Consider the following 12,325-nt stretch of genomic DNA (forward strand, 5'->3'; position numbering starts at 1 on the left):
GAGATGTCTACAGACGAGAATCTGGCTGGTACCTAATGTTTTGGCCAACATGGTCGCCCTAGTGGGGAAGTCTACAGACAAGAATTTGGGGTGTACCTAATGTTTTGGCCAATATGGCCACCCTATTGAAGATGTCTATAGATGAGAATCCAGCGGGTATTTATGATTTTTTTTCCCAGTATGGCTGCCCCATTGTGAATCTGGAGTGTGCCTAATGTTTTGTCCAACATGGCCAACCTAGTGGGGGAGACTACAGATGAGAATCCAGGGGTACCTAATGTTTTGGCCAGTATGGTCACCGCATTGGGGATGCCTGTAGACAAGAATCTGGGGTGTACCTAACATTTTGGTCAACATGGCCGCCCTAGTGGGGGAGCCTACAGACAGGAATCTAGGGTGTACCTAATGTTTTGGCCAATATGGCCACCCTATTGGAGATGTCTACAGATGAGAATCCATGGGTACCTAATGATTTGGCCAATATGGCCGCCCCATTGTGGATGCCTTGTGATGCATTGTGGAGACAATCTGGGGTGTAACTAATGTTTTGTCCAACATGCCCACCCTAGTGAGGAGGCCCACAGACAAGAATCAAGAGGTGTACATGTTTTGTCCAACATGGCCGCCACATTGGGTAAGGCTACAGAAAAGAATTTGCAATGTACGTAATGTTTTAGTCAATATGGCCACCTCATTTGGGAAGTCTCCAGACAATAACCTGGGGTGTACCTAATGTTTTGTCCACGATGGCCGCCCCATTGGGGTGGGTGTACAAACAACAATCCGATACAGATTTTTAAGGCAAGAAAAAATATCGTACCATACTGCATTGTACTGCTTGGTTGAAACAAGACAAATGTTTTTTGTTTTTCTCAGTCATACAGTATTTAGATTGTAGCGTTCAGGTCTGTTTATAGTTTGTGGAAGTACAGTACGTCTTGTTTACATAAATGAACAAGATTTCCTTTCCAAGTGCTTGCAATTGAGGCCACTATTCTGTGAATGGTGTTATTTTTTTTTTTCACAGCAAACTTACCCAATCATGTCATTTAATTAGGCTTGACCTTCCACAAACTGTTCCAAAAACACGATTCGGTTTCGTGTAGTCACGTATCCCAGCCTTTATCCTTTTCTGTTACCTTGCTGCATTTTAGATCTGCAGCGATGGCCTGGAAAAAAAAATGGGGATTATTACATAAGCAGCATTTTCTAAACTTAAAAAAAAAAAAAAAAGTGAGCGAATACCCCGGGGGCTCTTTTGGGCAGAACCGATCCTTTTGCTCAGCACGAAACCCCTCCAAGTGTAATTTCATCAAGGCATGAAGGTGTCAGGAGCATTTGTCTGTCACGCAATTAGAGTCCGGAGCGTAATTTGCTCTGTTCATTTGCAGACGCGGGCGGATATTAATACAGACGGTCTACATCATATTACGAAAATAAAGAGAATGAAGACAGTTTTTCCTCAGGCGTCCGTCTTTCGAAATGGGCTCCATTATGAAATGAACAAAGGCAGAATTACGCCTGCTTTTGATTTAGTTGTAAGCCGAATGCTATGTTTGACGATGAAAGCAAAAGGTTTGGTGTTGTTTCCTTCCTCTCCTTGCAGCCTGACGTTTCGGTTCTCTTGCCCTTGGACGAGCCCGCCATGCACCACCAGCCTGTCTCTGCTAACATGGGCGTGTCTATGCGGGGCCTGGAGATATTCTACTAACCACTGACCTCGCTACAACATCCCACCTCTCCAAGCCCCGCCACCACCCGTCCGTCATCCCCCCCCCCCCAACCAATTCTCTGACCAAAACAAACTTCCTGTTCCGCCTCCTTCCACTTCCTGTGGCACTTCCTGTGCGTGACAGGTTGGAGTACAGCCTCTAGTTCATCTTCTCCATGCTAAGCCCCGCCCCCACTCCCAACCCCTCACGAAGGACTCGCGCTCCCTTCCTCTCCCCTGCACGGCTTGTGAGATGATCTTTCTCTTTGCGATTGCATGCTTGTCTCGTGTTTTGTCCGATTTTTTTATGTGTTTCATTTGCTGTATGGACGACGCATTTTGAAATGTTCCTCTGTTCATCGCTAATGCCAGTTCAGCTTGAAGCGGAATTTTAACTTCGAAGTAAAGTGCATGTGAATGTCATCTACACAATCCGCCGGATTTGATACCTGATAAATATATAGTAGCTACTTGCTCATCCTTACCAAAAAACTTTAACCGTGCTCAAGTTTTAGGCTTCTGCTGGGAAACGAAAAAATGTTCAGAAATCTCATTTGGTGTTATTTTTTTAATATTACAAAAATGTGGCATTTGAACAGGACTGTGAAGATGTTGTCTACTCTGCATTGCTAAATGTAAAAATTTTCAATCTGTGGCCACAAAAAAAAAAGAATTGCAATCCTAGTCCTATTGAGCTATTCAAATTAGTTTCCTTAAATACTGCATTTTTAGTCCTTTTCCCCACCATGACGGCGGAATAAATGTTGCGTGCGCATTCAAACGGTCCTCTTAGGCGCGCAATCGCGTCATTTCCACGCTACGTTTTCCAACACATTACCGCAAACGCTCGATTCTTCGGAATCAGACAATCTTTCAGTCAGCACTTTCTCGGTGAGACGATGCTCATTAGCGCTCGAGCGCAGCTGTGAAGGAGGCCGCCAAGGGGCCTCGGTTGCGGTGATGCGGTACAAGTGTCCCCGGGGCCCAACAACGTGTTGATTACATTCCGTTGAGTACAAATCACATAATAGGAATGAAGCCAAATAAATGAGGTTTTATTTTTTTTGCGCTCAGTGCCTTTGTTCCCCATCAATGTCGATCTATATGCAGCATCATCAAGTGTTCAATTACGCAGCCCCTCAGCACATACAATATGAACAACTCATCAAATTGCTGATGTCGTACTTAAAGCTCCAAAGCCGATTCTGTTGACAAAGGTCACAAAGAGGACACAGCCCCGTGACTCTCCTTGTTGTTAATATTCTTTGAAAGTACCAAAACGGCTGAAGCTGGTTGTTAGCGATGACAGAGACCAATGCACAGGAAAGCACGTGGTGGCCTTGCGCTCTTTTCAACCCCGTTCACAATAACCTGACATTGGTTCTTCCCCCACCCCCAAATGGATGTTTCATTTTATGCCTTTCAGTTGCTTGATGTTATTTTTTTCGGGCCACACTGAAAAGAATTAAGACAAAAAGAGGAGGATAAGGGAATAAAAGTATGAGATTGAATTTTTTCCATAAAAAAAAAAATAAAAAATTATTAAACGTCAGAATTTTACAAGATCAAAATTTAAATAATGACAATAAGGACCATTTAAAAAAAAAAAAAAAGTAATAATTTGAAGTCATGAGACTAGATTAAAATTCAGATAAACATTTTTTAGAGAAATGTTTACCATTTAAAAAAATCATGTACAAGAAGCAAGTTGAACAATAAAAAATGTGGTTTTATTAGAGAAAAAAGGAAAAAGAACTACAAGAATAAAATCTCAATATTGTGAGAAAGCAGTCATAGTTGTAAAAGATAAAATTTTATTTTTCTAAAAATAGTTTTACTAGAGTAAAGTCATAAAACTAAAACTTGAAAATTGCTGGCAAGTTAATGAAAAAGATTTTGGTTTACATTTTTTGTATAATAGACATAAATTGTAACATACGAATAAAGTTGTAATATTACAATTAAAAAAAAAAAAGTTTACATATTCCAACCATGATGCAGCAAAAGCAAAATACCAAAAAAAAAACTGTCATAATTTTACTGTATCAAAATTGGCTTGGGCCAGTATTTGGATTTGGTTAGCTGGAACAAAAGAACTGCTTGAGGGTAAAATTAAATTGATGTTATATATAAATATGATGTACAGTGTTCCCTTGCTATAACGCGGTTCACCTTTTATGGCTTCGATATATATTTTATCAATTTTGCAGCTTTAAAACATAAAATAAAAAAACAAATGAAAAAAAACTACCAAAAAACATGAATTAAATAAAAAAATATTAAATAAAAGTATTGTTAAATTATTATTAAATTAAAAAAACAGTATAATAAAAAAAACACAAACATAATGAAAAACAAATGAAAAACATAATGAGAAATCATTACTAATTTTTTTTTTTTTTTTTTTTTAATCAACCTCTACTGTATGACTTTCACTTAGTGTGGTATTTTTTGCTAAGTAACGCCACGATAAATCCATAAGAGTAAAATTGTAGTAGTATACCTAAATGAATTTTAAAATTCCTATCCTAAAATGTGAATTCAAGAATAGAAAATATTTTATTGACTACTTTTCAGTGCAGCCCCTGATGCGCCTTCCCATTTTATGACCTGAAAAATGATTTCATCAGTATGAAGCAAATGACATCATACTGACTGTTCCCTTGAATGTTTCCTCACGCAGGCCTTCAACAAAAACAATCTGATTCTGGAGGAACGGCAAAAGTACTTCAACCCACAGCTCGCCGGCAAGACCTACACCAACGCATACTTCACCGACCTCAACACCTACGACGACTATTAAACGAGAAGATGCCAAATTGCTGCCCTCCCATCCTGACTCAATGATTTTTGTGTGTGTCCCGTATTCTGTCGAGATTGGTGGCAGCTCCGTCCGCTCTGAGACTCTGGCAGCGACGACGTGAACGCGTCGCCGTGCCGTACAGAGGGGGCCGGCCCACTCTCAGGTGCCTTGCGGTACGCTCGGAAGGCTCACTTCTCGTTCTGCGTCTCCCACTGACCAACTGGACAAACGCCACAAAGGGGAATCTGATTTGAAACTTTTCTGTGAAAGTGCCGCGTTTATAATGAGGCACACGAAATCAAGCTTTGCATGACTCATCCGACGTCTCAGTTTGCATGACAGCGTTCCAATTTATTTTTTTATTTTTTTTTATTTTTTTTTAAGATGACTCGTAAGAATCAGGATGTAGATATTTTAAGTCATTTTTTTCGTTAAAAATTCATGCAAAAAGTGATTTGATTGATTACGTATAATTTTGGTTGTATTTTTTTCAAGTGTTAATAGAATTAACACTTTGTGTACTCTGAAAAGTAACGCAGTATTCACATCAGCCTGCACCAATTCAGTCGCAGTACTTTTTGTAATTTTTGTAAGAAAAAATAAATGTTAAAGATAAGTGTTTGCTTTTTTTTTTGTCTTTGTATTTGTGGGAGCAGGATGTTTGTTCATGGTATTTACTGTACAGATGCAGTGTAGCAAACACGATTCTTGCCAACTGGAGAGCTGCCCGTGTAAAGTTGTCATCAAGAAGAGACATATTTGTTCATAACCAAATATTAGGTTTATTCCGTGGTTCCGTTGCAACTAACTCTTTTTACATGTCTGCTTGTGTTGCTGTGCATAAATTAAAAGCTGCTTCAGACACTATGTACTTGTGATGAGTGTTTTACACATTCATGTTGACACCTTTGTACACAAGTCGAATGCAGTGTTAAACGCTGAGCTAACAAATCCCTTTTACATTAGAATTATGACTTATTATAGGTTAGTGATACACAGTAATGCAAATAAGACCATAAAACTATTCACAGAAATAATCAAGACGTGTTTGTAATGTAGTTAACTTAATTCACTATGTTCCAGTGTGCCTCTTTCAACTAAACTAATCACAATTATATCATAAAACCTTTATATATATATATATATTAGGCCTGTCAACAATAACGCGTTAACGACCGTGATTAATCTGGAATTATTAACGCAGTTTAAAAAAAACAAAAACGCAATTTACCACTACAATTATTTTGGCCACAACTGCCTCCCGTAGTCCCCACAAGCGGAAGTTGACTTTCTCCGCAGTGCAATGCAGGTCAAAATGCAGTCAGTCGCGATGAGTGAGGAGAATGGCCCAGGACTGCTTCGTGGCAAATTCCGTTTTAAAAAGCTGCCTAATGGATAAAACCCAACTTGTGTGCACATACTACTGTGATGAACTGTCGTTCCATCGAAGCACAACCAGACTAAAGTACGACTTTCGGAAAAAGCACATCTTCGCTAGTGTTAGCAATGACGCTAACAACAACGACACCACGGGAACAAGCCGCAGTCGTCAAGCTACAATGGCGGAGTGCGGCCTCGGCCTTGTCAACACAAAGACAACAAGGAGGTTGACTACTGCTATCGCTACGTGAGTTGCCAGAGTCGAATACGAGGGCTTTGAAAATCTCATCCAGATACAGAACTTCACGGGCAACTATTGTCACAAATATTCACGAACTTTTTGAAAATGAAAAGACATCGAAGGTGGAGCAACTAGCCAATGCTACGTTTGTTGCACTGACAGGAGACCACTGGACATCGGTAAGCAACCATAATTATCTCCGAGTAACGGCACACTTTATTTATTTTAATTATTTTATTTTATACGAACTGAGTTGTTAAATACAATTTTAAAACTATATCGTTAAGTATTAATTCATTCAAATATCATACATTGGATCGTAAAACAAATATTAAATCAATTGTAGTATTGTCCTAATTTTTTTTTTTCCTGAAGAGCAACTTTATTCAGCCTGAGGGAAATGTGATTAATCATGATTAATCACACAGTTGACTTATGATTAATTAGATTAAATGTTTTAATCACTTGACAGCACTAATATATATATATATATATATATATATATATATATATATGTATGTATGTATGTATGTATGTATGTATGTATGTATGTATGTATGTATATACACACAAAGTTGTATTTAATGAATAAAGCAGCAAAATCTACCTGTTTTATCCATTTTGCCACTTGCTGTTGTCTGACTATTGCAGTTGCTCAAGGACGACTGATCTGAATGGATGACCGGATCGCCGATAGGCCAAGACTTTTGAAGCCGCAAGGCCGCCATATTGCTTCTCCCAAGAACCGTTTATCGGCGTACGATCCTACACATTTACAGTATCGAAATTTGGGAACATTTGAGACAGTTACTATATAAAAGCATGATTTCCATCCATTTTCTTGACCGCTTAGCAAGATGGCCGCCCTGTCGCTTGCACGGGCGTGTATGGGCTGTCGGCTATATACAGATCAGTGCTCAGGACTCATTGAACGACCAATCACGGCTCACCTTGCGAATGTCATATAACCAAACTCAGAAAACAGGTGCGCCCTAATTGGTTGTTAACTGATCTCTGAGTCATTGAAATGTCATTTTCAGTCAATAACAAAGGGCAAAATGGCCACCCCTGAGATGGATACAAACGGGTGTATTTTGCTGCTTATAATTCATACTCAACAAATGCAGTGTCGATCAGAATGTCATCGTAAACAGACTAATATGGCTGCGTAAAGTATATTATTGTAAGTACATTTTTAGGTTGACGTCTAAATATCAGTATGATGCAGCTACAATGATAAAAGCATAATGTCAATCATTCAAAACAGCCTATTTATTTTATTTTGCACAGCTTCATTGCAGTAATTATATCATGGGAAACAATTCATCTCAGTAGTTGAGGTGAATCTTATTAGTTGGGGGATTTTTTTTATTTTTGATTTTTTTTTTTGATTTTTTTTTTTTTAAACAAACCCCCAAAAATCTTCAACCATTACAGGGAGTCCTCCGGTTACATTGGAGTTCCGTTCCTACGCTAGCGACGTAACCCAAATTTAGACTTAAGTCGAATTTCCCCATTAAAGTCAATAGTTACATCAAAATAATTTGCATAACAAATCTAAATTACATTAAAAAAAAAATAATAATAATAATAAAATGCTGTCCGACTGAAGCCCAAGTCTTTGCCGATCGTCGGTGTCGCTCCTTTCTGCCATCTTTTTATGTTGTTTAGCTTCGTTTCCATGGTAATTGCTTTTCTTTGGGCTGGATCAACATTGATAGAAGACGTTGCTTTCTTTTTTGGGGCCATGATGTGAAAAAAAAAAAGAGAGAGAAAAAGCCAAAGATACTCCCACAAGTGCACAAGCGCTAGCACTAGCTAAGGGCTAAATAGCTGATGAGGAGCCAAGATGGCGGACGGGGCCAAAATGGCGGACCGGGCATGACCTTAGGTCGAATGCGCCTTAAGTCGAGGACTCCCTGTACTGATAAAGATTAAATATGTTTTCCATAGAAAATGAAGGGTCAAAAATACCAGGATAAAAAATGTGGGGAAAACCAAAATATTTAAAAATATATATCTGTCATGTTATTTACAGGTGTATGTAATGTTTTTGGGGAATGAGACTGTACAAAGTCCAATCACCCAAAAGCATGTGCATTATGCGATATACTTGCTGAACATAGCGATATCGATATTATTGCGATATTTAACATGTACCTAAAGAAAGAAATTTTTATTACCTAATGAAAGAAAAACATTTTTCATGTGGCAAAATAAGCAACCTTAGTGTAATCTTAGTTAATTGTAATTATGTCTTGATAATTTTCAACTATTGAATGGCGATGCACATTTTAGTTAGCATCTGACTGGTCAAATTCATATAAAAAGCTTAAAATTCCATATAAAACTTATTGCATACCTTTGCGATATGCATATTGCAAGGGCCAATATCGCGATATCAATATTTTTTCGATATATTGTGCAGCCCTAATGTGCAATAACATTTTCCCCAAGAAGTCTTATGCAGGCACTGCAGTGACAAATCATAGTGGTGGAAGGATACCTGAAGGATATAAATGCCGCCAGGCATCAAGGGGGGGGGGGGAGAAAAGAGAGAGCGAGAGACCGACGGAAAACGGAAGGGGGGCGCTTTGTGAGGTCGAAACCCTCATGCGTATGATGGTGCATAATACCACACACTGTGATGTTTTCCATCAACCTTCAACCTGACGTCCCGTCTATACGCAGAGGGTAATGGAAGGGGGTGTCATTAATCACACTGCCGTTTGGCTGGGGGGGGGGTGCTGATCCAGCCCGATGTACAACCCATCTCCGTCTGGCTCCGCAGAATCAATCTCTTCTTTACCTTGACTTCATTGTGGTCGCCCGAGAAAGCAACACGGGCGCCAGTCGGTGTGTGTTGCGTCTTTTCTATTCGTCTTACTTCGCTAAATGACATTTTCCACTGTTACCTGCGCACTGACACTTTGATGAATCCGTAATGCGGAAGTGTATTTCCACAACATTCGCTCACACTTCCGTCCACGAAGGAATGTGTCTTTTTAGCGTCTTTTGACGTATTAGTTGACCAGGAAGCACGTGACTTTCTTCAAGGAAACACATCTGGGACTAGTAAAGATCACCTAAAGGTCAAACGAGAAGATGTCAAAGGCGCACATCGTCGATGTTATTTTGAGCGGGCTTCTGTCGTCGCTAAATGACACCGTTAGCATCAACAGTAAATTTCCGTCAGCGTCGATATTGATGGAATGCCCACATCTGATTCGACGTGATAATTCAGAGCAGGAAACAGCTGAAGTTAATACTTGGGAAAACAATTTGAATGGAGGTCGTTCCGTAATTGGTCTGGTCGAATCGTCTTTGAGTGATGAATGCAGCGGCTGATTAAACAAGGCAAAGTGATGTACTTACCACGTGTCAAGTGCCTTGGATAATTATGTCAGATGCTATTTAAAATCAAGAGGATTTTTTTTTTTTTTTGACAATCTTGGCACTAGACCAAATCTTCCACACAATACTAAGTGGTTAGTCAGTCATCAACTTCACTAAGAGTGCATACTAGGGATGCACGATAATATCGGTGGCCAATAATTATATGCAATTATCGACCAATTTGATGTCAAACAGATAAAACAGATAATCGAGAAATCTGCCGATAATTATCGGCAATTTGATTTCATACAGATAAACCAGATAACAAAGAAATCCAGCAATAATTATAGACATGCCACGTTGGTCAATCTGTTGTGGTTGTGGTTCATATCAATAAAATTCAGCTTATGGTGCTTTACAAACGTTGAAACATTGTGCAAAGTTTATACAATGTTTCAATGTATTTGTTAGACTTGTAGTAGGACTCAGAAGTATATTTGTATTCAAGTTCATTTTGCAAACAATTATCGGCTTACTTATCGGTTATCGACATCAGCACTTCTAAATTATTGGTTTATCGGTATCGGTTGAAAATAGAATTATCGTGCATCCCTAGTGCATACAGAAAAAGAAACAATATTAGCATGTTGGTGTTATTGTTGTAACTTTGTAAGTTATTCATTGTGCTAGGGCTGCACAATATATCGAAAAAAGATGCAATATTCATATCGCAAAGGCATGCAATAAGTTTTACATTGAATTTTATGCTTTTTATATGAATTTGACCAGTCAGATGCTAAAATGTGCATCGCCATTCAATAGTTGAAAATTATCAAGAAATAAGTACAATTAATTAACTAAGATTACATTAAGGTTGCTTATTTTGCCACATGAAAAATATTTTTCTTTCATTAGGTAATAAAAATGAAGGTTTAGGTACATGTTAAATATCGCAATAATATCGATATCGCTATGTTTAGCAAGTATATGGCATATTGCATGTTTTTCCCTTTTTTTTTTTTTTTTTTCCATTATTGCATGTTTTTCCAATATCGTGCAGCCCTACATTGTGCTGCCCAAAATCTCATCTGCCCTTGCTTGGTCCCTACATCCAGGAGGACTGATATATGCGGGTCGATAGGAAGTTGGCACGACACGGCCGTCTCAGCCATGCCAGGCTGAAGAAGGATGAATGTCACCGTGAGTCCTAATGTCGCTTGGGAGTTCCCACCGCCGATTCCGCTCCGAGACATCTGGAATCCCAGGTGCTGATCCGGCGTTCCAGGAAGCCAAAAGCAACACTAGCCAAAGCTCCAATGAAGCTTATCATCCCTCCCATAATACTTTATGGGCCTATTCACCGCAGTCAAAGCGGCTATTTAGGTGACAAGCCAAGATGGCGGATATCGGCACGCTCCAATTAGCCTCCGCGTCTCCGCCAGGTTCCTCACAAGCCTCGATTCTTCTCATCGGGCCCAGCTGCCCTGGCTCGGCCCCGCCTCGTCTCTATCAGAACAGGAACACTCTGTCGACATTAGAATCGTCCACAAAGACCAGTGAGGACTCATCAAGGCCGTATCGTATCAGGTGCGGCGGTCTCTTTCAAAGCGCTTTTTATGTTCAACCAACAGAGCTGGAATTGGATTTGAGCAACGTATTCATTAAAACTTGGCCTGAAGGAAAGTTTTGTCGTAAACCGTTCATCATGAGAAAAAATCAATGTTGTAAAAAAGATCCGACGGAAATCATCTGTAGCAACATTATTGTCATATTTTGAAATAGATATTAACAGTATCAACTAGCTATGCTAGTTACTCATCCGTGACCCTGATGAGGACAAACTACTTGATAGTTGATGGATGAATGTTTACATGACCATGCAAATGTGATGACCTCTATCTAATTTACATTGATGTACGACCATCAATTAGCCATCCAAATAACTAATATATCATCAGGTTTGGTGCACACTCATTTTTAAGCGACTGTCTTTTATTACGTTTTGCAAAAGTCTTAACATCTATTTGATGGAATATCTCGTCACTTCATAGAGCGGTTCACGCTCCTCCCTGGATTAATTGTAATTGCTCCAATGGTCCCCTGATCTCCCCCTCCCCCCTCCTCCCCCCTGTAGCACCATCAGCAGGTCACATATTCAATTTCACCTGTAAAATATCAACATCTACAAGACTGATTACTTCGGTATTACATTTTCGTCCCCAGATGATCCCGGATAATCAGTGAGGCGGCTGAGCAGACACCGCTGATATGCAAATTTGAGCTAACATTTGATCATTGAGTGGGGGAAAAAAAATGGCTGTGATGTATTGTTTTCTTTATAAATTCCCACTGTGGTAATCTTGTTTGATACGAATTGTGTTCACTCAGCAGGTTGTCTTTTGAGTTAGACGTTAGATAAAGTGTATCCTGTACTAGTGGCTGTCTTTGTTTTTATTCAAGTTATTCACTCATAATCTACTTACCATAATTATCGGGTTACATGGGTGAGAGCTGGGGTATACACGTGTATATACATGGTCTTTTGTAATTTAAGCCTTACTATACATGGTCATTTTTTTTTTATTACAAAAAAAAATGCCTTACTCTACACTGTATAGTAAGGCTTTTTTTTGTAATTAAAAAAAAAATGACCATGTATAGTAAGGCTTTTTTTTGTAATTAAAAAAAAAAATACTGTATAGTAAGTTTTTTTTTTTTTTTATTATTTTATTTTATTATGAAAAAAAAGGGCTTACTATACATGGTCATTTTTTTTTTAATTACAAAAAAAATGAGCATGTATAGTAAGCCCTTTTTTTTTTTTTATCAAAAAATGACCATGTACAGTAAGGCT

At 38.9% G+C, this 12,325-nt stretch overlaps 1 protein-coding gene and 1 long non-coding RNA gene across 9 annotated transcripts in view; both read left to right on the forward strand.

Annotated features, from left to right (window-relative positions):
- The window catches only part of sema5a (sema domain, seven thrombospondin repeats (type 1 and type 1-like), transmembrane domain (TM) and short cytoplasmic domain, (semaphorin) 5A), a 158,457-nt gene extending 153,076 nt beyond the window's left edge, over window positions 1-5,381 (forward strand). For 5 of the 8 annotated variants that reach the window (XM_077508474.1, XM_077508472.1, XM_077508473.1 and 2 more), the window contains one exon: window positions 4,395-5,381. In XM_077508474.1, the coding sequence (XP_077364600.1) occupies window positions 4,395-4,514 (120 nt within the window). In that variant the 3' untranslated portion in view covers window positions 4,515-5,381. Of the gene's footprint in view, window positions 1-1,606; window positions 1,960-4,394 lie in introns of all 8 variants that reach the window. The other 3 variants (XR_013280805.1, XR_013280807.1, XR_013280806.1) reach the window with 3 other exon arrangements.
- A 407-nt stretch (window positions 5,382-5,788) lies between these two features.
- LOC144009021 (uncharacterized) lies at window positions 5,789-11,903 on the forward strand. Its single transcript, XR_013280808.1, has 2 exons — window positions 5,789-6,314; window positions 10,587-11,903. It is a non-coding gene; the product is annotated as an uncharacterized LOC144009021 (long non-coding RNA).
- The last annotated feature ends 422 nt before the right edge of the window (window positions 11,904-12,325 follow it).

The sequence above is a fragment of the Festucalex cinctus genome, chromosome 20, assembly GCF_051991245.1.
Source record: "Festucalex cinctus isolate MCC-2025b chromosome 20, RoL_Fcin_1.0, whole genome shotgun sequence".
Taxonomy (NCBI): Eukaryota; Metazoa; Chordata; class Actinopteri; order Syngnathiformes; family Syngnathidae; genus Festucalex; species Festucalex cinctus.